Source organism: Sardina pilchardus, chromosome 20, assembly GCF_963854185.1.
Source record: "Sardina pilchardus chromosome 20, fSarPil1.1, whole genome shotgun sequence".
Taxonomy (NCBI): Eukaryota; Metazoa; Chordata; class Actinopteri; order Clupeiformes; family Clupeidae; genus Sardina; species Sardina pilchardus.
The window spans coordinates 19,597,258-19,624,679 of record NC_085013.1 but is presented as its reverse complement, the minus strand read 5'-3'; the positions used below and the strand labels follow the sequence as shown (position 1 = coordinate 19,624,679).

Here is a 27,422-nt window from a genome sequence, read left to right as displayed (position 1 = left end):
GGACGTGTTCAACAAATCTTTCTTTTGATGCTGCCAAACCACATGACTGAAAAATAGCTCTCTCTCTCTCCATTATCACTAAATAAAAACTACGTTGAGATTACGCCCACCACGAGGAATCACTTTCAATTGTTTGTTGTGTTTTTGGTTTCCTTTACTAGACTTTTCATCTAATTATTGGCATGTTAATTCAAATAGATCAATTTCACAATGTTAATTTTCATACAGTACTATTCACAATGAAATCATTATGAACTCTTGATGAGATTCCAAGTAAACATACACATTTATTGAACAAATCAGATACAGATACAGAACACAATTACAGAAGCACATTTGCAGACATCACAGGTGCTCTCCGTGAAGCCTTCCTCTAAATGCAAAGTAATAGTATCTATTTTTAAAATGTGCTGTCATCCTGGAGCAAAAAAAAAAAGAAGAAATGCGATGACTCTTTTTCTGTGCTTGTGAAACGTCTGAGATAATGAAGAGGCGTCTTGCTCTGATGTGATTAAAGCTCTCCTATAGCTGCTGTAGGCTCCTCCTGACAGCGTCGCAGGGCCCGCCGCTACCTTCTCTACCTTCTCCCTCTCTCTCTCTCTCTCTCTCTCTCTCTCTCAGCGGCTTCTCTCCTTTTTCTTTTACAAATTCCCCAGTGGCTGATGCAGAGCGGGGATAAAATGGCCTCAATAGCTGCAACTTGTTCTCATTTTTTATGTTGTCCACAAAAACCCTTGTCGGTGTGATATCTCACACACCAATGGGCCCTAGTGTGAGCACGCAGGTTTGAGGTGGAGTGTGTGACAAGCGCACCCACCGCCACCACCTCAGCACACACACACACACACACACACACACGCACACCCCGTCCCACGGTTTTAACGACTTCCTTTTACCCCCTTTCACTTTCCATTTCATCACTGGGCTTTGCTCGTCCCAGAGCAGCGCCTATGCATCTCAGTGAGTCTGTCAGCCAGGTCATGGTGGCAGAGGCAGGCTGCGTGCGCATGAGTGTGTGTGTGTGTGTGTGTGTGTGTGTGTGTATAGATGTGTGTATGTGTGTGTGTGTGTGTGTGTGCGCGTAGGTCCTCTCTCATCCAGCTTCATGACTGGAGCATCTCCAGTGCCTGGCCCACCACCACCTCCTCCTCCTCCTCCTCCTCCTCCTCGGTGCCTCCTGGAGACAGGGAACCCGCGCTGAAAAATTCATGTCCCCTGGCTGGTGGGACGTGGCCACTAAGAGCAGTCTGTTGTCTCTCTTTCTCCTCCCTTGTCATTCTTCGTTTCATCCCTCCCCTCACTGCACCCGAGCCAGCTTAATGTTATTCCTCCTCCTCCTCCTCCTCCTCCTCTTCCTCTTCTTCCTCCTCCAGTGGAGCTGGTCGGGACTCTTTGAGGGGGTGCGGGCGTCTTCTTTAGGGTGCAGGTGGGTTCATTCTTCTGCCTCGTCCCGTGGCGCCCGTCGTCGGGTCTCTTTGCGGGGCGGTCCGGCGGCGGCGGCGGTGTCGGCGGCGACATCAGCGACGTGTTTTTTGCCGTGCAGCCGCTTCAGCCGCAGCTCCTCGCGGAACTCGTAGGCGGCGAGGCCCGGCTGCTGGGCGCACAGCTGGCCGTAGGCGTCCGCCAGGGCGCGGAAGTGCGGGATGGTGAGCTCGCCCGGGCGCAGCGTGGGCTCCACGCACGCCCGCCGCATCAGCTCGTGGGTCAGCTCCGAGCGGTCCGCCTCCGGGAATAACATCCTGCCGGAGAGAGAAAGAGAGCCACACCAAAGACAGAGACACACAAACAACCAGTCAGTGAGTCAGGGAGTGAGTGGGAGCCAACGAGGCGAGCCAAGGCAGGGGAAACAGGGCGGCAGCACCACGGATCGACGATGCTACAGTAGGTAGCGCCCGCTAAGGCTGTTGAGGATGTTGTGGGTTGAGCACCAGTCTGATTACATGGTACAGACTCTTCTGCTGGAGCAGAAATATGAGCACCAACGCACTCTGTTAAAGCAGCTGCTATGGTTACATAAGCCCTTTACCCTCGTCTAGAAATGACACCCCCATGACTCATAATTGCTGCCCCCCCCCCCCCCCCCCCCGCGCTCCTTTGTTATCTTGGCCTATATTGACTCCTAGCAGGATTATGATGGAGAGGCGCGAGAGAAAAACTATTTCACCAGGGAAGAGCATCTTATCCACAGGCCAGGAGCGGCTATCAGATGTAGCAGAACAGAACAGAGAGGGCAAAGACAAAAGAGGGGAGGAGGAGAAGAAGAGGGGAGGAGAAGGAGAGGTGAAGAAAAAAAAAATTAAAAGAAAAGTTGTACAGTAGGCTATATAGCTGGAGGAGAGGTGAAAGGAGAGGGTGCTTACGCAAGCCCATGGAGGCAGTGTTTTCTCCGGAACTGGAAGGCGTTCTTGACGAGCTTCTCCACCAGATTGAAGGGCTGCTGGATCTGGGGCTGGGCCAGAGGAGTGAAGTGCAGCACCCCCACATCCACCTACGCACACCACAGGAGACACAGGCAGACAGATACCATGAAGGCTAAAGCACACACACACACACACACACATATACACATACATACACGCTCTCTTTCTCTCTCACACACACACACACACACTCATATACACACTCTCTCTCACACACAAATACACAAGACACACACACGCGCACACACTGTCTTTCTCTCACACACAAATACACACACCGACACACGCACAAAGGCAGCCAAGTGTAACAGCCTAATCTCAGAGTGCACTAAAGATCGGCTGGCTCTCTACATTGATGGCTGAGATGGAGGATGGGAGAGCGAGGGAGGGGAGAGGCAGAGAGCGAAAACAGGGGAGACCAGGAAAGGAAGAGGAGGAGGAGGAGGAGGAGGGGGTGAAAAAAAGTGACGCAGCATGTGATGACAAGCAGGTTCCAGTTGCCACAGTAACACCTGTATGAAGGACCTTAAAAATCCAGCCTCTTCACATCAACATGCTACGCAAGGCCCGCCGCACTGCCAAACGAGTTCACCAGACACCATCACACACACAACCACACACAGCCACAGTCTGCCTAATAAGCTGCAGTCAAAACACCCTCACGTATACACAGCTTCTCTCTTCATTCTCTCTTCATTCTCTCAGGTCTGCTGGGGGGGAAGGCATGGCCATGCTATAGCCTCAGCTGGGCGCGGAGAGAGCGAGTGTGTGTGTGTGTGAGCGCTGGGATTAGCGTGGAGCGGAGCGGGAGGGATGGGGGAATGTTGGCCGGGCTCCGCTCCTCCTGCGGCTGAAGGGGGGCGAGCGGAGCGGAGCCTGTGCCTGTGCCTGGCGCGGGCTCTCTAGCGGCTGTCTCCCCGATCCCTTCCCTATCAGCGCTAAGCTGATATGACAAACTGTTGAAGTAATCGTGCCAGACCCGGCAGAGCCCGGTTCCTCCTCAGATCTTGCTCGCTCTCTCTCTCTCTCTCTCTCTCTCTCCCTCCCTCCCTCCCTCCCTCTCTCTCACTCCATCCCTCTCTCCTCTCTGCCTGGGGACAGCTCTCCTTTTCATTGTGGGTAATGAAAGGGACTGTACACACAAAGAGCCGCGTTCGCCACCGCTTGTGCGAGCCACACTCCCAGCCTCGGCACTTTCTCCCTTGATCTGCCGCCCCGCGGAGGAGCGCCGGCTCGTGTCTTTCTCTCGCACGCGCACGCCGCTTCACAGGAGGTCTCCGCGAGCATTCAGCACGGCAAGCAGACCTCCAGCGAAGCCGACCGGAACGCCAGCGAGACCCGGACAGAGCAAGAAGCGCCCAGAGGCCAGTGAGAGAGAGAGAGAGAGAGAGAGGGGCACGACGAGCCTGGTCCTTTCATCTCTCGCTCTCTCTCTTCCTCTCTGTTTCGCTCTCCCTCTTCCCTGCTCTAACCCTTTCAGCCCTTCCTGATGGAGTACGCTTGAGCAGGCGAGGGGACTCGGGAGAGAGCTGTGGCTCAGCGTCACAGCGGCGGCAGCAGCGTCCGAGCGGACGAGCAGGGGAGGGTAGAAGGGGAATGCGCTGGCGACCGAGTCACCCCGCTATACCCGCCGAGCTCAGTGGCGCACAGGTACGTGAGCACTGCAGAGTTCCACGCTTGCGCTGAGCTGACTTCGCCATGCCTGTAATTGTATTAGGCTGTTAATTGCCTTCGCCTCCTCCCCGCCTCTGTTGTTATCTGGGTCTTGGGGATGGGCGGAATAATGTGGGTGAGGGGGGGGGGGGGGGGGGGGGGGGGTTGCTAAATTAATCTAAGGAGAGAAAAGTTGCAGTTTATTTGCATGGTATTGCTTAATAACTACATTTGCATAAAGGCTCTGTGATCTGAGCAATATCGCAGTAATTCCTTCCAGAAGCCAAACTTTCCAACGATTACTCCCAGCTCTCTACTGACAAAAGTGTAGACGCCTCCAACTGAACCCGTGAACCCGTAGGTCACTTCACAATCCTTCTGCGTAGGATTGTAAGGCTCAATTGTTCAGGCTCGGCAACGAGGACTCGTCGCGTGACAGTTGAGAGTTGGCTGGGAAGGGTGTCAGTGCCAAGAGCCATCAAAAAAACATTGCTTCATCTGCACGTGTGGAACGCTAGCCTCCAACGCTTTCACGCAAATCAATTTTGTCACCTGTCAGTTGCACACGCGAGAGCGCTGCTTTGTAGATTGTACCCCTCCCCTCCCATCCCGTTCTGCAAACATATCCAAACCACAGGAAGATGACGCAGACACAAGAATGCTCGGAAGGAGCATGGGGGGAAAGAATGCTTTTAATTCTGCGCTCTTGGAGTAATTAGACCATTTGTATTCTGCACTTCATGATTTAGGAAGGCACCAGGGGAAACGTCGATACCCTGACTGTACGGGCAGCAGAATATCAGCAGTTGGCTTGTCCCAGTCACTTTGGTGGGTGATTTATGGGCGGCCTCTACATGGCTTCACTTGCCTCTCTGCTGTAATGTATGCCGTGCGAACCATTCATCTTCGCCAGATAACCCTGGCACACAAGAAACTTTCATCTTAAATCACGACATGGGGCGGCCTGCACCACCCAACCCCCCATCACTACCACCACCACCACCACCACCACCACCACAGCCTCAGACACAACGTTCATATGGTCATACGTCACGTCAAGGGGGCTGCAAAGCCATGGCCCTAGGCCTGACTACATATCCTGTGGTAGCCCTGCTGGTCCATGTTTCCCTCCAAGTCTTCAGTCATTTCCTCCTCAGTGGGAGAAAAGGTCTCGTGAAACGGACAAGTGAAGGAGTTTCCATCCTCTAAAAGTACTTGGCTGGCCTTTTAGAAGGGAGGAATATGAGCAAAGAAACGTATCCCCTAATGATTTCTCAAAAAAAAGCAGAAAAAAAATCCAAATTGGATTGTTATGTAAGAATCTATATGCAAACTAACTGATTTTTTTTTCTGCACCACAGCCAATTTATTACAGAGTATTTTTTCTTTGTTTAGCAAAAAATGACTTCAAACATTTACACAGATTTTAGCCAGTTTGTGGAGCACCATGTTCATTAACGAAGTCTTTGCCATCTTTCCAGTCGTGTAAACAGCATTTCCCTCAGTTGCTAGAATTGCTCTCCATCTTTAACCATGTCCTTGGAATGTCTACAGCCCGTAAATGAATAAAGACTCCATGCAGGCTTAATCCATTTTTTTTCTTAAATCCAATTCAAACGCACAGCACGGAAGATCTGCTAGATATAACCTTCACCACCAACAAGGGGATCTCTATTATAGAGCACACTTGCCCTGCCTTGCTCCTATAGCGCTCCCAGTCCCCTCACCCATTTACACCTACCCCCCAAACCAAGAGAGAGCACACAGCACACAGCAATTTGTCATCTTTGACTTTGGCGAGGAATAAACCAAGTTATGGTTGTGGGCCTTCAGGGATCCAACACCTGAGAACCTGTCAGTTCCCTTTACATAAGAGCTCCAGTAGCCTAAAACAATGGGATGGAGGAGGATGGGGAAACATATTAGCTATAAATACACAATCAAAGCACAAACTATGTTGGTGCGAAGGAACACAGACACGCAGGCTAAAAGATAATCTGAACATGCAGAAAGAAGTCTTGCTTTGTTCTTAGAGCCTCACATGGAATTGCTACCGCAAGAATGCAGGATTGCTCTCTGTTCGGATTGCTGTGGTAGTGTTACAAATAAATAAATAAATAAACAAATAAATAAATAACATGAAATAAAATAAAAATAACAACAACAATAATCACCAGAGACCAAAATAAGCTGTTCCTCAAAGTGCCTCAGCTGAATCAAAGACAGGTGACAGACAGGACTAATTTCATACACTCTAAAAAGAAAAGTAAACGAAAGTTCACGAGCCAGATACAATGTTACAAGTTACAAGGCTACAAGGTTTATGGTCATGTGATTTCAACCCGTCTCTTTCTGAAGCCATCCGTTTTCAGAAAATGAATGATTACATGAATCGTTTAAATTGGGCATGCATTACTGAAAATGAGAATAATACATACTAGTTACATCAAGAATGAACCCACCGCCAACTTTACGAGGTTTGTATTTGTAATATTAACATATTTACTGTGCGTAAAGTTATGGCTATTTAGCTGACTAGCATGTTATTAACTGAAGTTATTGCTGATGGTTCCATTTGTAAAGCTAGCGGTCTTTGAATATAACTTACTCTGATATGTTTGGTGTACAGTGAAATGTAACCTTAGAAAAAAGGTAACGTCAGCTACCAATGCTGGAATATAAATATGGGATATATTAACGTTTAATGTTAATGTCAGAAACAATATCTAGCAAGGTAAAGTACTAGCTTACCTGTCTGAAGAAAGGCTAACGTTAACGTTAGGAAAATTCCACCAACGTTAGACCATGTGCTCCTAGGTTGCACCAGCACTACGTCTTGGTGTTAATTGAGTTATTTATACTGAACCAGTTGCCTACTAAACAGCTAGCAAGCAAATCTTACTAATAACCCGAATTCTCATCATGTCGCCATTAAAAGACATTAACGTCTTGGTAATGTGTTTGTAATGGTCCTCATCCGACCTCAAGTTAGAACCGATATTTGAGCTCCCTTTGTTAACATGACCAAGCTGATTATGCAAGTGCTAAATTGAAGTCTGACCTGGCCTGAACCCATAATTTACCAACTAGCAACCAGTCCGAATATGTTACCAAAATAAATAAAACCTGGTTTGTCTGGCTATCACCATTCATTCACCAAAGTACACTTTTGGGTAGTCCTTCAACCAATCAGACCAATGATCCTGGTGAGCCTTTTGGATAAGCTAGTTTGTGATTGGAGCCAGCAAACGTGGCCAGGAAGCAGGAGAGAGATGTGCACTGCAGGTTTCAAGACTGAGCTGCAGGGCGAAATCCAAATTACCGACTGATCAGGCAGGGATTACCCAGCCTAGGTTTGAGCAGGAATTTCCATCATGGAAGGAACCCCACTCGGTAATGGTAACCCAAGTCTGTCCACAACAAAATGTCGATTTCGGAATGAAAATCATGTTGATATACTCTAATGTGTGTGTTTTAATATTCCGCTGTTTACAGTTTAACACACCTTTTTTGTCTACTTCTAGAGACCTCTGTCAAAAACTGGGTTATCCCAAGATCACAGCCATTTGTGCCATGCATGCAATTACAAGCATATAATATGCTAATGAGATTTAAAATTCATCATCTGAGAATAGGACAATCTCTGTGTCCAGTCATGCCTTTACAAATGGCATGGTGAGGTGATAAACTAAGGCACCATGCTTATAATAGCTTCCCATGGCTTCACACATCAGCAGCTCGCACGTCTATAGTCCCTGGGTACATGTTAACTGCCTCCCTCTTCAATCTCCCAGTCACTTATTTATTTATCTGCCTCACCAATAGGATCGCGGCTATAGGGCTCTCAGAATCTCCAGTATGATCTTCATGGTGAGGAGAAACACACACACACACACACACACACACACACACACACACACACATACACACACATACTGTACACACCAAAACACACACACACACATACTGTACACACCAAAACACACACACACACACACACACACACACACACAGGCACTCAGGTAGAGGACATTCATTAAGGCAGTTAACCACCTGGGCCCAAAACATGACATCTGAAGGTCAACATCCTGCAAGGTAGAGCTGCAGTGGTTTCCCCTCTCCTATACCGCTGGTGTGTCGGTGTCATACATGTTGGTGTATGTTGTCAGTTCTGTTTGCTTCAGGTCACACTGTATTGATTCACAGGCGGATCAAGAAAAAAAGCTATATAAATTGATTGGTCAGCCAAGTCATAAACAGGGGGGGGTTAAAAAACAGATCCCTGGTCTTAGATGAAGCCATCCCTTGTTGTGATTCTGATGAGATCTCACAGACCTGTCAGTCACAGTTAAAGTCATACTATGATAATGGAGACCGCACATTTTTTTTTCTTTTTTTCCCTGGGACATCATGTCTATATTATCTCGGCACAGTCTCCATTTTCCTCCTGTTTTGCCCTCTTTGTCATTCATGAATCAAGGCCGTCTTGCCACTCCCTCCCCCTGTTCCTCGCCCTTGTGGAGGGGGAGCCGAGAGGAGGGGAGCAGCTGGGAGTTTAGCCTCCTAGAGAGAGAGACTGCTGATGCTCTTGCTCAGGGGAGGGTCATATATGGTGGGCTGTCCATGGCTATGAGCTATGTTTGATGGATCACCTTTTGGACTACACAAAGACAGACAGACAGACAGACAGGAGGGGTATTCAATCTCAACCGCGAAAGTGGTAATGGTAAAAACAGACAAAATGTCATAACTTACTTGTCATACTATACTAAGTTTCAAGGTTTGTGTCAAGTATTTTTTTTAGGCAATACATTCTGGGTTGGTTTGAACTGAGGGAATGTGTGTATGTTTTTGTTGCTGTTTTTTCACAGAAATGATTTACACCAAGTTGAATTTCACACAGTGTGGTTTTCAGTGAAATATTGTTTAACTCTATATATTCTAAATATTGGGTAACTGTGCAGGTGAATAATTTGTATAACTTCTTATTGTGTCCAGACCAAAGGTTCTGATGATTAATGGCTGATCATGAAAGCCAGGAATACTAAATGAGGCTGAAATGACAGTGATAAGTCTTATCATGAACTGGTGTTATTGCGGGTTGTGTCTACCGCATGGCAACTGAAATGAGCTGACGCAGAGGATGGTTAGTCCAACCACAGTACACTGTAGCAAACCATGGTTGTAGCGTAGGTGACTACTTGGGAGACTTTTAGATGTGCACCCAGACCAAGACTACTAACTCGTTTGAGGGGAAAAAAAAGCACCGTGTTAGTTGATACATAGAAGAACGTGAATCTGATAACTTGTATGTAAACCGGTAATAACATTCGTGTTATTTATGTAATCGGACGACCGTTTTTCTGTCAGATATAATGTGTTAGTATGTTTTCAACTATTTAGAACTATACGGAAAATTAATAAAGGCGATCATAGGAAAAAACGAGACAAATTATTATGTATTTTAAAAGTAACAAATAAATGAAAAATAAATATAAACACGATTGGTAAGACTTAATCCGAACTTGAAGAAAAAACAGTAAATCATTCGTGCCGTCTCGATCTCAGCAGCTACTGATGTGACGTAGGAGCGCTTTTCTGTGGAGCTGAGGAGAGCTGAGGAGGAAACACGATCGCTTTTCAAATGCTCCGAGCAAGCATGTGTGGTCCGTGACTGGGATGTCCTCTAAGATACTGTTGCTAAGGAAATTGATGAGATGAATGGATGTGTACGGCTGTATCCTCGCCCCCTCACCTCCCGTGTTTTTTTCCTCTCTATCCTTTTTTTGTATGTGTGCATTCAGCGACTACAGCAATCAACCTGACGCGTTATAGCACCCGCTGCACCAGTCGAGGTAAGCATCTCAACATTCCGCTCACTCTCGCATTCTAAACAAATGTTTAACCATGTCCTTGAACTAATGCCAGGAAGAATGCCATTCTAATGTACTAGACGTTTATATGACGCAATTATTGTTTTAACCAGATAAATGGAAAATACATGAATTGTATTGATGATACAAAACTTGTAACAATGATTGCTACGGAGCTAAATAGTATGTAATAGTTAAGTGTAAAATAAATTCTTTACCTTGTGTGTGGATGTCTAGTCATTATGTTGCAGAAAACAATCTCTTACATTCTCCTTGAGGATGCAGCAGCTTTTAGCTAATAAAATTAGCTAAATACAAGAAACTTAACTCTCCTTTCCAGTAACAGTTCCAGAGGGAGCTTAACATGGAGCAAGACGCAAAGTGACCAGAGGAAGGGAGAGAGATAGAGATAGAGAGAGAGAGAGGGATGGAGAGAGAGAGAGGGTGAAAAAAAATGCTAAGGCACACAAAACCCAGGGTCTCCAGTTCTGATCAGCAGCAGCAGCGGTAGTCTGCCCGCATCCGCCTGGCTCCCTTTGTTCCCTGTCGGAGTGAGAGAGCGTGAGTGAGTGTGTGTGTGTGTGTGTGTGTGTGTGTGTGTATGTGTGCGTGGCGCTGCTGGTCCTGCTGCTGGTAGAAGGGGGGAGAGGGAGGAGGAGGAGGAGGGAGGGAGGGAGGGAAGGAAGGAAGGAGGAGACGACACGCTCAATTCTATCCCTCATTCCTTTTTTTTTTGCGCCCAGGAACTGCAGCCGCCATAGCGGCGGAGCTGAGGGTCTGAGCGGCCACTGCCAGGTCCTGCAGACGGGCACGAGGAGCAGCGGCGTCAGGAGGAGGAGGAGGACGAGGAGGAGGACGAGGTGGGGGGCGGAGGTGGTGGCTGGCAGCCGCACGGGCAGGAGGACGAGGACGAGGAGGTGTGGGCGGCGGCAGTGCCACTGGCGGTGCCCGACTCTGTGCCGTGGATGCTGCCCTCTGGGGACGGCCTGAGGATGGCCTCGCCCGGCATGCAGATCTTCGGCTTCGTGCTGGCGCTGCTGGGCATCATGGGCGCCACGCTGGCCACGCTGCTGCCCAACTGGAAGGTGAGCGCCGACGTCGCCTCCAACATCATCTCCGCCATCACGCAGATGCAGGGCCTGTGGATGGACTGCACCTGGTACAGCACGGGCGTCTTCAGCTGCACGCTCAAGTACTCGGTGTTGGCGCTGCCCGCCTACCTGCAGACGGCGCGCACCACCATGGTGCTGTCGTGCGTGCTGGCCGCCCTGGGCCTCTGCCTGGCGTCGCTGGGCCTCAAGTGCACGCGCTGGGGGGGCGCCCGGCGCTCCAAGCAGCATGCGGCGCTGGCCAGCGGGGGCTGCTTCCTGCTGTCGGGGACCCTATGCCTGGTGCCCGCCTGCTGGTTCACCGACGAGGTCATCAAGAGCTTCCTGGACTCCAACGTGCCGCCCAACAACAAGTTTGAGCCGGGCGGCGCGCTCTACGTGGCCTTCGTGTCGGCCGGCTTCCTGCTGGCGGGCGGGTCCATCTTCTGCGCCACGTGCCCGGGCAAGAAGCAGGGCGGCCCGCGCGACCTCATCCTGCTACCCCCCGACAAGCTGCTGCTGCAGCAACAACAGCAGCTCCTCCAGCAGCAGCAGCACGACCAGCTGCAGCACCAGTACTGCTCGCTCTCGCCCATGGACAACAAGACCGGCTACAGCCTCCAGGACTACGTGTGAGGACACTACAAACATCATCACGCTGGACTGACTGACTCACACACACACACACACACACACACACACACACACACACACACACACACACACACACACACACACGCACACGCACACTCTCACACTCACACACACTTTAATGTCCATACGTGCTGCCGCAATCTGTCTGGGAATATGCTTTCTGTGAGATAAAAGGAGGGGGAGTTTAAAGTGATGAAAGACGAAAGATGGGAGGACTAACGTCTTTTCACCCCCATCCATCCATCCCTCCCTCCCTCCCTCTCTCCCCCCGTTTTCCCCTGTGCAAGCACAAGCAGCGGAGGTATTCCCTGTGCTGTGCCTGGAAGCAGACGGCCGGTGAATACTGAGGTGTGCAGGGGAGAGCTCTGCAGTGAGTGGAGCAGAGACAGCAAGCGAGCGAGCGAGAGAGCGAGAGTCACAGCCAGGAGAAGGAGATGCTGAGCATTTCACCATGACGTAGATGCTGATCTAGACTTCCTTTGGGAGAAGGATAAAATCACATATTGGATACCTGGTCCTTTTTTTTCTCACGCTTGCCCCCAAAAGGATTGGATCGAATTGAACAATTCTCGAAAAACGACGTGGGAAAAGCAATCATTTAGCTGCTAACAATCGGACTTAAATAAGGAAAAAAAAAGCAAGTTGGCAATATGTGTGTCAAAGAGGCAATAGTTACGTGGAGTCCCTTCTGTTTTGCAAGCATTTTTAGTCATGTTGGACTGTCCACTAGGGTAATAGCTGAGCTAATGAGATAGATCGTCTTATTTTTGGTAGCTGATAGAATGATCGATATTCTGCCGAAGCATGCTGTCTGGAGCCTGTGTGGCATGCAGCCGTATGCCTGGATAGACGCTGAGACCCAGCCAGAATGCCTGTGCCTAAAGAGCCCTAGTTTGTTTATACCGCTTAAAACTGTTGATGTGAGACTGATGGCCAGACGGAGAAGGGCTTGGTCAGTAGAAGGAGCGAGGGGGGGTGGGGGGGGCAGTTGTTGGGGTGTAGACGTGTTGGCTGCTGGACTGTGCTGAATTGAGGCTGCATCAGATATGACTGACAGGAGTCGGATTGTCACTGCTGCAGGTCTAGATGAGTAAGATAAGTCCGTCGCGCCAGCAGAGTGGGCAGTCAGAGTGCCGCTTTTTCCCCAGCACGACCCAAACAACAACACAGAGCCGCCGTCGCCAGGGTGCTCCCTGCTCATTCATCACACACACGCACACACACACACACAGGCACGCGCACACACGCATTCACCTAAAGGCACACATTCACTTAAATGCACACAAGCACACACACACACTCACATACACACATTCAGTTAAAGGCATACACACATACAGACACACTCGCACAGACACACATACTCACATTCAGTTAGAGGCACACATGCGCACACACACACACACACACACATTCACACAGACGCGCGCGCACTGAGCTGCATGCACGCTTCTCACTCTCGCCGTCCCTCACTACCATGGAAACAGAATCCAGCACCCAAATATCTTTATTGTCCGGGGGGGGGGGGGGGGGGGGGGGTGAGGAGGAGGGGGTTGTGTGTGTGTGTGTGTGTGGATCTGTAATTGCGCAGAGGGTCGTAGCTTACTGCTTGCTTTCAGTCTCTCGTTCCCTGCTCCTCTCTGCTACCTTCACGCTCCCAGTCGTGATTCACCCTTGCGTTTGCAGAGATCAATGCCTGGAGACAAAGCCCTCTGCGGCACCTCCTTCCAGGCATGGATCTGTTTACCCTCCCCTCTCCTCCCCTCTCCTCTCCTGCGGAGGTCACAGGCGTTGGGCTCAGGCAGTAGTGTACGTGGCTATATATATGGGGGGGAAGTGGAAATCCCTTTCCTTCTCCTTCTCCTTCCTCCCCTCATATATTATGAAAATATGCATGATTTTTTAAGAGTGGCCTTCATATGCTTGTTACAAGTGTTCATCTCGTCATGATCACGTCGAGGGTGGATTTTTCAAGAGCGAAATCCACCTATAATTTATCGTCGCCTCTGTTTGCACCAGTAATAATACGCACTGCTGAATGTGTGTATATGTGAGTGTGTGTGTGTGCGCATGCATGTGTGTGTGTGTGTGTGTGTTCCTACATCTTCCCCACACTTGACCATCCTCTCAGCGAGCACCTCCTTGCTCTCGCTAGGCGCATATGGAACATGCCTGTGACAGCAGGAACAGTTGCATGTTGAGTACAGGCTTGCCAGCAAAACCCAGCCAACCACACACGTAAACAACCAACCCACCTCCTCACAAGCAGCACACATGCACACACATACACACACACACGCACTCATGCACACACATACACACACACACGCACTCACACACACACACACACACACACACACACACGCACTCACGCACACACACACAATCAGCAATCTCCCCTCCTTCCTGTTGACTGCATGTCAAGTGTGTATCTGTCTGTGTGTGTGTGTGTGTGTGTGTGTGTGTGTGTGTGTGTGTGTGTGTGTGAGTGTCCGTGTGTGTCCGTGAGATTGAGCGTTTTGATGGGTGATGGAAGATAGCGTCTCCAGCCTGAGATGAGGGACTCTGGTGACAGGGCGGGCGCTTGCTCGTGATGTATGGCGCGGCGTGATCTGGAGCCCTGCCGGGCGAACAGATGGCACAGACCAGCCCGCCACCTGCAGGCGGTGCTGGGCGCGCGGAGAGGGCAACGCCAGGGACCTGGCTGCCCTTCTGGGGGTGGATTACGCCACCGCCATAGCGGGCACGACGGACACCTGGACCATGGTGGCTGCCCGGGCACTGTTACGAAATTGCAATAACTATGCTGAATGTGCTCCCCCGAAACAGAGGCTTGCAGGATGTGTTGGGGTGCAAGAATGTGCCAAATCTACTTCTCACAACGAGTTTTGCCATTTATGTATTGTACGTACAGTCCAGTAGTTCAGAGCTTGCCAATTCGACTAAGATAGAGGAATGTGGTACAGTAGGAGTACAGTATATCCAACAACACACAAGACAGACCCTGTCCACGCAGACTGAACATCCACTGAAATGCAATGTTGTTTACAGTTTTCATAGACGCAGTGAGCATTTCTGAATTCATTTTAATGTATTTAATCTCTTCTGCAATTCCAGAGCACAATTATCTCAGTAGAGAAACCTGGTTTAGGCAGAATGTGAGCAGCCTGTTTTTTTTTTAATTATTATTATTTGAGGAAAGGCACATCAGTTGTGCATTTGGGATTTGTTCTCCTCTGCATCTGAGCTTGAAGAAGCATTTTCAATTAGCCATAACTCTACGAACTTTTCCTTTTAGCGAGGGGACGTGCAGTTGAACCCTCACTTAAGCATCCAAGCATGTTCATACCAAATCTTCTTTATAAGAAGCGACACATTTTACACCTTGACGTGTGACTTAGATTGACAGCAGCTGGGTTGTGGCTCAACACTGCAGATGCCCACCGAGGGGGGAAAGACATTTTCTTTGTACATAGTTATGCTAGCAGTGTGAAGTCCCTTCCCCCCTTTTTGTCTGGTAAAATTTAGCAGGCAAAACTAGGCCGGAGTCATTTATGTGATATTGCAGCTTGTTTATCGGCACTCATTCATGAGCTTCAAATGGCCTGGGTGTAACAGCTCTCCAACAGTTGAATATCATTACTAAATATAAACAATAATAATAATAATTAGCATTTGGTTTAAATGCAGCTTATTTTTGTGGATGCTTAAAGCACTTCATAATTTTGCAAAGGGTTCCAGTTCAAAGCGTTCCAGTACTGTTGTCTCAGTGTGCTTGTGCAAGTAGTTATATTTTTTACTAATAAAACTATTTTGTGGAAGCAACACGTCTTCATATTATCCTCATTTCTTCTCATCTTGTTCTCCTAAAATCCTTAAAATATCCATTTGGTTGGCTGCTGAAGGGTGGTATATTTCGCGTGCCAGAAACACAGATTTTTTTGGACTGTTCACGCTGTGCTACGAGTGGGCTGCTTGTTTACAGTGTTCATGGATTGTGCCTATATATGTAACATTACCAGAGAACCATGACTTCACATGACTGAGTTTCTATTTTGTGCCTTATTGGGGGACACACATGAACTACTGAATTAAAAAAAACACATCTGAAGGAATGACATGAAACTGTGCACGACAAAATGTTCCAAATGAAACTCAATGTGATTGCATGGTATAACAATGAAGCTCCTTCAAAGGAGAACCAGAGGAAAAGCACTCTACCCAGCTGGAAAGCACACAACAGAGCACCGCGGAGATAACAGGGGGGGAGAGAGGCGCTGCTGCGCTACATGCATGAGCACGGACAGCGTTCGGATGATTCTACCCAATTAAGATTCTCTGGCGTGGAAAGCAACAGCTGGTTGAGCCGAGCAGGTTGCGGCGACGAGGAGAGGAGAGAGGAGAGGCGAAATCTGCATCCTCCTCTTCGCCGGGGTACACAGAAGGACGGAATTGGCTCGGCTGGTTCAGGGAGATGTCTAGTCACACAGATGTGGCATGCAGTCTGAGTCTTCACAGCTCGCCTGCCCTGCATTCAGCTAAATTTAATCCACATTTGCCCATAGGCACCCTAACTGCCATCTGAGCTCCCTGGGAATATCAACTACCCCTTCCCGCGAAATGGGAACATCTGAGGATGCTTCACAGATGCATTTCTCACCATTTTTGTTGCTCACAATATTTGGCTGGCATTACAGGCAATTACTCCAAGTCTGTTGACATATCGAAAACATGCCTTTTTTCTTTTTGCCTTTTTTTCCCTCGAAGACGCACCTCCCCACCTCTGGATTCATCACAGGCTCGACTCTCAGTTATGCAACCAAGCCGAGTCAAGATATGAAAAAAAAAAGATTTTTTTTTTCCTTGTGGGTAAGCACTAATAAGATCCTCTCCTCTTGTGTGTTTAACCTACATTTGGCTTCAAAGGCTCTGGCCCGGCGTTGCCGCCGTGACACATCACAGATGCAGGGCTAAGAGGCGGGATGAGTGCTTCAAATCCTGCTCACTCTACCCCCACACTCCTATCTCCACTCATAACAGAACCCAACCACTGATCCCCAAACACATCCACACACACACAAACACACACACACATACCAAACACACACACATGCACACAAACAGGCACATACACACACACACACACATACACACACACACACACACACACACACTTCTGGAAAACACGAAGAGACACACACTCTCCTCTCAGTCTTATGTCCCGTCCCCCTCTGTTTCCCGCCACGACGAGGGAAAGGGCATAACGGCGCTTGATGTATGGAGCCGGGTCGTTACAGGTCCATCACGAGGCATGTACGCGAAGGCGCCGCGCCGCTCCTTCCTGGCAGGTTACACGGGGGTGTGACTGATACGAGACGCCAATGCTGAGAGCCATCAGTCACCGTTAGCTCCGTCCGCCACAAACGCCACGCTGTAATATGCGGCAAAAGGGCCGATCAGTCAGAGGACTCCAATAGCTCACCCTGTTTAATGGGAGGCATTCTCGTCGGGGCAATCGCCATCTTCATAAGGGTTCAGGTGCGGGGAGATATAATACGCTTGTCAGCTGCGGGGCAGAGGATGACCTTGGCCTGTTCAACGCTCCCCGGTGTCCTAGCATGGATCAGACCCTTCTGGAATAATGATGCTGCCCTCGCCGCACCTCCGTAAACTGCTGAGACAGGCAATATAGTCTCCCAAATGACAGAGGGGCTTTTGGAGAAAAATAATACTGTGACAATTTGCAGATCTTGATCCAAGAATTAAATTGAGGTCAGATCACAGAGACCTTTTTCTCCCCGTCGAAGGAAACGTGATAGTGTCCTTGAATGACTGGGTGACAATAGGTTTTGGGAGTCATTATAAAGTAATACACAAGTGCATATAAAGATAAGGTTTTCTGATGGCTTCCAAATATAGAGGGCACGTACCGATTTACTCTAATACAGTCTAATGCACAATACATTAACCGCTTAATGTCACCAGACTGTCGAGAACTCTTTCACTGCAGTGAACCGGTGATCTGCCGCAAGGGAAGGGAAATGATATCTAAAAAACATGTATCAACCAGCACAGCCGAGACTGGCGGTCATCCACACATGCAAACTAGATAAGTGGGATCTCTAGTTTGGGCATGAATTATTAGTGGACGTGAACGGTGCCGCTGCACTGTACTGGATTCTACTCCACTGCTCCTCCGCTGGACTCCCCTGAGCTTCGCTCTTTGTTTCGGGATGAGCACCGAATATACCAATTCAGCAGAAAAAAAGAGGGATATTTACACTCAGCAGATCGTCCAAAAGAGCAAGCAGCTGTTCCTCTCTCTCTTCTTTTTTTTTTTTTTTTTTTTCTAGGGGAATGAGCGACCTTTTGACCTCTTCTGAGATTGGCGCAGATTTTATCCTCAAGGGTGCGTGTTTCTGATATCCAAGCACAAATAATGGTAATGCTAGTTTTACTGATGGGCCTCTCTGACTCTCTGGCATACTGTAACACGTCTACCCTCACCTAATAAGACCTGTCTTAACATGCAATTAATGAGGAGTATTTTTAGTTAGTAACCTAATTAGTCGGAAACCACACCATAGGGTATTATTCGAGCAGAAACATCTAGATTATTCCAAACATGGATCAAAGATATTTTTCCAGAAAGATAAAAAAACCACACAATGCATTACTGTATAAATATGAAATGATCCATCCAATGCCATGTCATAGAGGAGAGAGCCCTTAAATTCTTGATAAACCGTTGCTGCCAGCCAAACCATTTCAGTTCAAAGTAGGTATCTGTATTTTTAGAGTGTTACCTTGGGACTGTCCTGGACTCAGAGTTTGCCTTCAGGCACGCATGTCATTGGAATAACTTTGCCTTACTCTTGATACCTCGCTTGACCCCATTCACCAGGATGGAATCCATCATTTATGGGCCACCAACACCATTTAATGGACTGTACAGTATATTCACATGTTTCTGGTGATTTAAAAAAGATAATACTTCACATGAGGCAAGTTCACAGCAACTCATTTCAACAGCAAGGATTTCTCACTTTCCCTTCCCTCTTCCTCCCTCTCACTCCCTAACATGTGTGGTCACTGCATACACACACACACACACACACACACACACAAAGATAGTATCTAATAAAACTAAACCACACACTGTTGTCTGTGTTATTAAACGGTACAGAGAGCGATTTCAGCGTATATATCCGCGCCGCAGCTCGTCTAACCTGTGGTCTCCACTGGAGGGGCAAGGGACGGGGCTAACATCTGTACGAGGCTAACATCTGTAGGAGGCTCCCCCCTCAGCGTCCAGTGGGGGCGGGGACCAGGCGGCCATAACTCAGGACGGCCAGACAAGCATCTGCTCCAGGTACGCTTCACTCTCCCTCCAGATCGATCTCTGTCATGAATCAGTCTGGAGGCTCTGCCTGTGCTGTGCTGTGCTGTGCTGTGCTGTGCCTTCCTCCCCCACTCCCCTCCTTTCAAGCGCTGGCTTTTTATTTCTTTTGTGATCACCACCACTGCAACACCATTTCTGCCCCTCTCTCTCACTCTATATCTCTCTCTCTCTCTTGCTCTCTCTCTCTCTCCTGTCTGTCTCGCTCTCTCTGCGGTGGGTATGCTTTTCAGTCTCTGTCTCTGCTGTGTGTGTGTGTGTGTGTGTGTGTGTGTGTGTGTGTGTGTGTGGCTCAGGTCGTGATGGAGAGGCTATTGAGCCGCTCTCGGAGCAGTCGATGGCCGAGATAGAGCTTAATCAGGAGCGGCTAAACCAGCCTGGGAGGTGCAGAGGAGTGAGCCTCTCACCAATACCCACACACACACACACACACACACACACACACACACTGCTCTCCAGCCAGCTAATACACTGACCGCGTTCGGTGGGTTCCCTGGAGATGTTTGCTATGCAGATTAGCATGTCATGGCGCAGTATATCAAATTGGTCTGAGCGGCTGAGGTCATCCAGGATCCTTGACCCCCCCCCCCTTTCCTTTCCGCCAGTGGGAGGGGGGAGAAGACGACTAGCGACAGGCTAAGAATCCTGCTGTCGTGTAATTGGCTGCGGATGTGGCCATGTCGCCGGCGCTCCGTAATTAGCATGGGGTTCTTGTGGGGTTGGATGCGGCGCCCACGTGACAGACCCAGGTGGGGGACATTTGTCTTATCGCCATGGCGGCGGCGGGCGGCGGCGGGGTAGACCCAGTGCACAGTAGCCCCGGGGCCACGCCACCACCAGCCAATCACACGCCACACAAGCCTTCAAGGACAGTCAGAGTCACTCAATGTGACAGTACAAGCTGCCTCGCAGGGGTGTGACAAGAGTGCTGGAGATTAAAATAAAAACACACACACACACACACACACACACACACACACACACACTAAAGCAGAAGAGAGCACCTCGGAGGGGTACGTCAATACATGCTAATGCCTGTGATTACGAAATGAGCCAGATCTGCCCAGCTCTCTCCGCCATCCCTCATAAATTCCCGGTGACCTTTCCAAAACAGGTTCAATGGAAAGATTAAGCCTGCCGTTTCCGCGCTTTTTATTTCCGTTCTCAAGGAGCCGGGGAAGATATTTTATGAAACGCGGTGTCGGCCCGTCATTAAGCCAGCGCTGAAGCTAATTGCCACGTGCTCCGCTCTGCCCGTTTCTCCTTCTCTCGCATACGTGCTGACGAGCGGAGGAGAAAATTCAGAAGATAAAGGATGTGGTGTGTGTGTGTGTGTGTGTGTGTGTGTGACGTGTCGGGACGCTTCTGCGAGCGGTTTTCTCAGAACTGTTGACAACTGTAATTACATGTCCAATGTTCTTGCCTCGGCTGACAAAGAGCCGCTTCATCCCACAGTGTTCCGTCAGAAACACACTGCCAGGATTCAGGAACATCGGAACGCTGCACACAGTGCCCATGGAAATAGGGTTCCGAAAGCATTCCATTCGTGCTTCGCATTCCCTGACATGTTCCTAATCTCAGGAGTGCCCTTGGATTACCGAGACGGATTGGGGGGAGGGAGAGGAATAAACGCTCAGAAATCAGTCAATTTCAGCAAATCCCAGAGCATAAAAAAATAATTAGCGATCCAAAGCCACTTAGAACAAGATAATGCCAACAATTAGGACACAGAGCGGATTTGTTGGATTTGTGCAGTCTTCGAAAGAAAAACACACACACACACACACACACAACGCACTTCAGGACAGAACACTGCTATATTATAAAAGCAATGCAGCCACAGTCCTTCACACATGCGCAACCACACACACACACACACAAACAAGAGAAGTTGGCCTTTCTCCCAGCTCATCCCCTCATCCGGTGTGTAGCCATGGAAATTGTTCAGTAGATGTTTCCTGAAGCACTCAGCCCAGTAGGCAGCAGTGGAGCTCGTGTCATTATGGCACGGGGCAGGCCTGTGGGTGGTGAGAGAGCTGAGCAGAACACCCACGCATGCCCATCCACAACACTCGCTCCATTTTACATTCTACATTCTACATTCCCAATGAGAACTAGGCTGACTCCACACATAACCATCCACAACACTCACTCCATTTTACATTCTACATTCTACACTCCCAATGAGAACTAGGCTGACTCCACACATAACCATCCACAACACTCACTCCATTTTACATTCTACATTCTACACTCCCAATGAGAACTAGGCTGACTCCACACATGCCCATCCACAACACTCGCTCCAATTATATTCTACATTCTACATTCCCAATGAGAACTAGGCTGACTCCACGCATGCCCATCCACAACACTCGCTCCATTTTACATTCTACATTCTACATTCCCAATGAGAACTAGGCTGACTCCACGGATGCCCATCCACAACACTCACTCCATTTTACATTCTACATTCTACATTCCCAATGAGCGCTGGGCTGACCCCACACAGGGACACTTTTCAGCACAATCTGCTGCGCAGGTTATATTCTGGTGCCGTTTAATTACTGTATGCGGCACGACAGAAACATTTAACGTTAAGCGTATGCGATATAAAATTGGATAAATGAATAATATATACTGTAGGTAAAAATCTATTTCTGGAATTTAAAAAGTAAAACAAAGAATCTGTGTCTGATGACTTGATCCAGTGTAGACGATGGTGTCTGATTTCACACAATGCATGAATGAATGTGCAAGGATTTATGTGAAACCACTAACTTTTTCCCACTCATTTAAAGTAATAGAGTGGCACATTTAACAATGACACTTCCACCATAAAAACCATTACGCAGATAATATTTTCATGAACTTGGTAGCAGGCACTCTCTGCTTGCATTTTTTACAAACGGGAAGTGCCATAAGATTCAGCATCGGAGTAAAGTCATCTCTATGAAAAATGCACTTTATCACTTTTTATGACGTTAACTTTCGAAAATGCTCCCTCTCCCAGGCGCTCATGTGTGAAGGCCTCTCTTGATGCTGCGGCTGACTCGCGCGCTCACTCACACCCGCGCAAAGAGCCCGGCGCATGATGAAATAATCATTGGGAGACATTTCTTCTGAGAGAATGAACAATCAGACCCAGTTTTCTCGCTCTCGCTCGCTTCGCCAAGGCAGCTCTCCCCACACTCTGTCTAGATGAAATATTTACACACGCGGGGGCCTTTGACCAACGGGGACGCTGCTCCTGAGGGGGACACCGCACCAAGTCCTGCACGATCCCTGGCAATCCCTTGGCCACACACACACACACACACACACACACACACACACACACACACACACACACAGTGCACACACACACACATTCACAGCAGTCACCGGTTACGCAAGCCACACATTTTTTCGGCTCTCGTCCCCAGTCAATGAAACAAACACCCTAATTGAGACGGGGGGGGGCACACAAGCGAGCGTATGACTGCTGTGTGTCTCTGTCTCCGTCGCCGGGCGGAGGTGTGAGCGCGTGGCACGTGGCGCGGAGGCCCAGAATGCCCAACAGGCTTCGTTACACGCGGCATGTCACGCCACTGTCACCACATCTGAGGCCACGCCGCCTTTCTGCATGTCACTAATGAGGCCCTACACACTACAGGACCTTTTATCTGGGACTACTGAGAGCGCCGGATGAGAAAAACACAGAGAGAGAGAGAGAGAGAGTATATGTGTGTGTGTGTGTGTGTGTGTGTGTGTGTGTGTGTGTGAGAGAGTGTGAGAGAGTGTGTGTGTGTGTGAGTAGGGAGAGAGTGGGAAGAGAGAGAGAGAGAGAGAAGAGAGAGAGTGAGTATGTGTGTGTGTGTGTGTGTGTGTGTAGGGAAAGAGTGGGAAGAGAGAGAGAGAGAGAGAGAGAGAGTGAGTATGTGTGTGTGAGTGTGTGTGTGTGTGTGTGTGTGTGTGTGCACGTATGGAGATGGGACAGGGGGATATTAAGAAGTGAGGAACAGAGGCGTCCTACCTCAGGTTTGGGAACGAAGGCCTTCCCCGGGATGGTGAAGCAGCTGCTGACGGTGCAGTAGGTCTGGGCCATGACCGACAGACGACTCCTCTGTCTGCTCCCTGTGCTCGCCGTCAGCCTCTGGGGGAGAGGCCAGCATTAGGAGCGACTCACCGACTCACAATACAATACACACACAACTCACAAACACACACACGGCCGCAATTTCACATTCACAAGGACTCACTGATTCACAATACCCACACAACTCACACACACACAGCCGCAATTTCACATTCACAAGGACTCACTGATTCACTATACCCACACAACTCACACACACACGGCCGCAATTTCACATTCACAAGGACTCACCGACTCACAATACCAACACAACTTACACACAAACGGCCGTCATTTCACATTCATCTCATTCCACTTGAACTTTCTGTTCAAAAGGTAATTTCCATTAACATACATTTAACTTGAATACTTCAATAGGTAAAATAGGTATTTCAATAAAGCATTAAATAGAACATTAATGATGAGTAATGATGAGTAATGTTAACTTTCTGCTCATTATCCAGTGAATCATAATGTTATCATGGAGATGCTGGCTGAACGCATTTCTACTTTTAAAGTTCAGCTTGTTTTTGTTCAGTAGAGTTCATTTGCAAACTTTGCATTAATTAATAAACTAATGAGCCACTGTGACCAGGAAAACTCTTGAACATATTTCTGGACCGAGGAAATGACTTCCGTCCTCCGAGGCCTCGTCACAGCGTACTGTTACTGTTGCTATGAATTATGGTGCTGGAGAACTGATCCTCCGAGGGGACTCCATCTGATATCCAGCTAATTAGCCACTAATTACGTGTCATGCTGCATTTCACTTCTGCCAGAGTGAGGGAGACGCTTGATGGAGCTGGGGAGGGGACCGAGAGAGAGAGGAAGCAGCTCACCTCGGCCACTTCCTTCTGGAAGGTGAGCGTGAGGCGCGTGCGGCCGTACACGAAGGGCCCACTCCGCGTGGACATGGCGTCCAGCCACTTGATGATGAGCGGGGTGGACACGCTGAAGGGGAGGTTCCCGATCACGTGCAGGTTGGGTGGCTCTGCGCGCACACACACACACACACACACACACACACTCTCTAAAACACCACTTCACTCTGGCACTTCTGGGACTGGAGTCTTGCACAGTTCATATTCTTATTTCTAATTACACAAAGGCTACAAATAGCCATAACCATAATAAATTAATAAATGATATTAATATTTACTCACAATCAATCATGAGGTGTGACATAAAGCTAAAGTTAATATATTCATCTGCAAGTCATTAATTTCGCCATTATCTGGCTGCATACTACATACAAACTGAAGAAATACATACATACAGTAATTTCCTGTGTATTAGCCACTTTGTGTATAACAGTTAATAGTTGGGAAATTACAGCAATGGGAGTGATTATGCTATTTAGCCGTGACATATTTAGATTTGGATGTGTAGAAGAGCACTCTGTGTGCAGAGATGTCCAAGATAAACAAACAGTGCAGTCTTGTGCGCTGAGCACATCACTCACCGTCCTCCCACTTCCTGGCTATGTGAGGCTTGAAGCCGCGGTCCATCCTGTAGGTGAGGATGTCACCGTGAACTATCCTGACCCTGCCAGGGGCCGCCTCGGCCAGAAGCTATCGGAAGAGAAGACACATGGCGCCGTAAACGCCTCTCCGTGAATCACGACAAGCACCCCCCCCACACACACGGGGAAGAGCACTGTTAACACCATGTACGTTCAGGGGATAGGCTAAACACACAGATGGCGCACATGAATTATGAGTGTCTCTCGTTTGTGGCCCTTTGTGGAGAACATAGCGCATTAGCCTACTTTAGCCTTAGCAAGTGTTCAGACACTCTTGTCTCATTTAGAGCATCGCTCTTAGGCTGAGCTCCAATAGATAATGTGATATTAATTTATCTCCAGGCAGCACAGATACAGGCACTATGAGACCTACTTAAAATGTTTCAACTGAAGAAACACTGAGCATCAAGGCTTCAATATAGCCCCCTAATAATCAAACAAACAAACAAACATAAATGCTTCTTTATCATGTATTTTTGCACAAACCTGATTGCACTCAGTCATATTGTACAGTAATTGCCATTGAACGGCCCTGATGCTCGCCCATGCTAAACACCCACACTACAAATGCTATTGAAGGACCACTTATCAAGCCACAAACAACCCATGAGGGAAAAGAGCTTGTTAAAAGCGTGTAATCCATCTGCCATCGAGAACAAACACCGATCTAAATCATTTCTGGCCTCACATAGTATCGACATACAGTAGAGCTGAAATGTATGTGCCTTACAAGCGCTTAAAAAGGCTGCAGGCTTGGTCTGCTATGGGGGGCAGGAAGCATACTAAAGAGGAGCATTCTTGAGCATGTGGTAGCGACCCCTACAGTGACCTCTGGCAGTGACCCCTAGTGACCCCTACCTTTAAGCTGGGGATGAAACGACTGTCCTTCTCCACCACCAGCACGTCCGCAGCGCCGGCATTCAGGATTGATCGGGTCAGTCCCCCGGGCCCCGGACCCACTTCACACACATGGGCGTCCTTCAAGATGCCCGCCTGACGCACAATCTTATCTGTAATAGGCAATTTACCACGGTCACATCATGTCACGTCACGTCACGGCTTGTCTAAAATGAAATGAAATACTCGGCCTAATAATAGTATGCATGGCTGTCATATCTCAAGGCAAAACAAAAACATGCCAGTGTTCATTGGTCTGACGACGGTGGTACTGACAACACAGCTCACATTATGCATATCCTGTCATTTCAGTGTAGATGGTGGACACTGGACAGCCTTTTGATTATAATCAGTCTTTGTTTCTTTAAAGCGTTGCTTTACACACCTGTAAGCCTCAGGTCCAGGAGGAAGTTCTGAGACAACTGCTTCTCAGCTCGCAGGTTGTAGAGCTTTATGATCTCCCCTATGGTGGGTAGCGGGGGCAGCCGCAGAGCAGCTAATTTGCCAGATACTGCCATCTAGAAACTAAAATGCAATCAAATCGTCAACAAATGTAATACTGCTGCTCATATTTTCCATATACCCTTTGCATCAAAAACATGGAGTGCGCTCGCCATCTAGTGGTTATTTACATCAACTACATGTACAACAAAAATGGGGTGCCTTACATCCAGCCATAAAATACAAATAAATACTTCTGTACACCCGTCTGTCTAGAACAGCAAGTAGAAATGTGGTATGCTGCCCTCATGCATTAATTATTGCTGGCACTGCACTCTTGTAATAGTGCTTAAGTCTTTCAGATGCGTGGAGCAGGGCCGAAGAAATGTTCAAGACAACTAACAATGGTTCATAATTACTCTGTATTGATGGCACCATTCATAGCATGTACAATGTCATTTGTAAGTTCCATGGGAAGGAGAGAAGTGTACCTGCTGAGGCTATGGGGTTTAACACGTTGACTTCACACATGAGATACATACACAAGCTTAACTTTTAAAAACAGATGTAAAATGCACCGCTCACAGTGAAAAGTTCGGATGTCATACGTACACAATAGTTAATTCCAAATCAGCTCATCGAACGAGTAATTACAATACAGTTGGTAGGACCATAACGTTGGAGCCTCATCGCATGTTTCTTCAGTGCGATGTTCTTCCTGTTATGGGGGCGGGCTCTATACCACTTCTGTCCAATTGCACGTTATCAAATATAGTATTAACCAATCCTTTGGCAGGAAGGCGGGACTCCTTTGCCCTTGAAGACCAGCGTGTCTAGCAGCACGGTGGGATGAGCAACACTCAGAAGTTGTCAGGATTCCGGTATGTCAACATAAAAGCTGTGACTGTGTCATGAACCTCTCCAATCTTAGTCAGTGCTTTTAATAGAACAGTTGGCTAAGGTCAATTAATGGGAAAATGTTATTTTTGTCGAATGCAAATGTCTCTCGACGACTAGCCTAATCATGTGACAGAAAATTCGAACCACTCACCTCATATTCAAACCATTTCCTTTTTTCTTTGACAGCTTCTAAATATGATTCAGATAGCTCAAAATGATAAGACATTACTGTCAAGATTGCAAATGACGGTAGGCTAGTTCATTTGCATTTTAATAGTTTGTTTACAGTTCGAACTTTTATTCTGAAATATTATTTCATTTATATTGCCTGGAAGCTATCTTGATGTTGCTGATTTGACTTTGGTCCATTTAAAGAAGTGTAAATTGGTTGTACAGGAAATTTAATTAATTGGTGAAAGAAAGAAGGAAGGCATTATGAGGCTATCAGACAATTAGGC

At 48.2% G+C, this 27,422-nt stretch overlaps 2 protein-coding genes across 2 annotated transcripts; one reads left to right on the top strand and one right to left on the bottom strand.

Annotated features, from left to right (window-relative positions):
- Positions 1-273: 273 nt before the first annotated feature.
- tfb1m (transcription factor B1, mitochondrial) lies at positions 274-26,775 on the bottom strand. The gene is made up of 8 exons (XM_062523666.1): positions 26,677-26,775; positions 26,009-26,148; positions 25,585-25,736; positions 24,667-24,775; positions 24,044-24,195; positions 23,103-23,222; positions 2,361-2,488; positions 274-1,739 (listed from the first exon to the last, which is right to left on the bottom strand). Exons 2-8 carry the CDS (start codon positions 26,139-26,141, stop codon positions 1,433-1,435), a joined length of 1,101 nt encoding a protein of 366 aa, XP_062379650.1. The 5' UTR covers positions 26,142-26,148; positions 26,677-26,775; the 3' UTR covers positions 274-1,432.
- On the top strand, positions 10,817-11,744 carry LOC134068163 (claudin-20). The gene has a single exon (XM_062523715.1). It carries the CDS (start codon positions 10,912-10,914, stop codon positions 11,668-11,670), a length of 759 nt encoding a protein of 252 aa, XP_062379699.1. The 5' UTR covers positions 10,817-10,911; the 3' UTR covers positions 11,671-11,744.
- Positions 26,776-27,422: the final 647 nt, after the last annotated feature.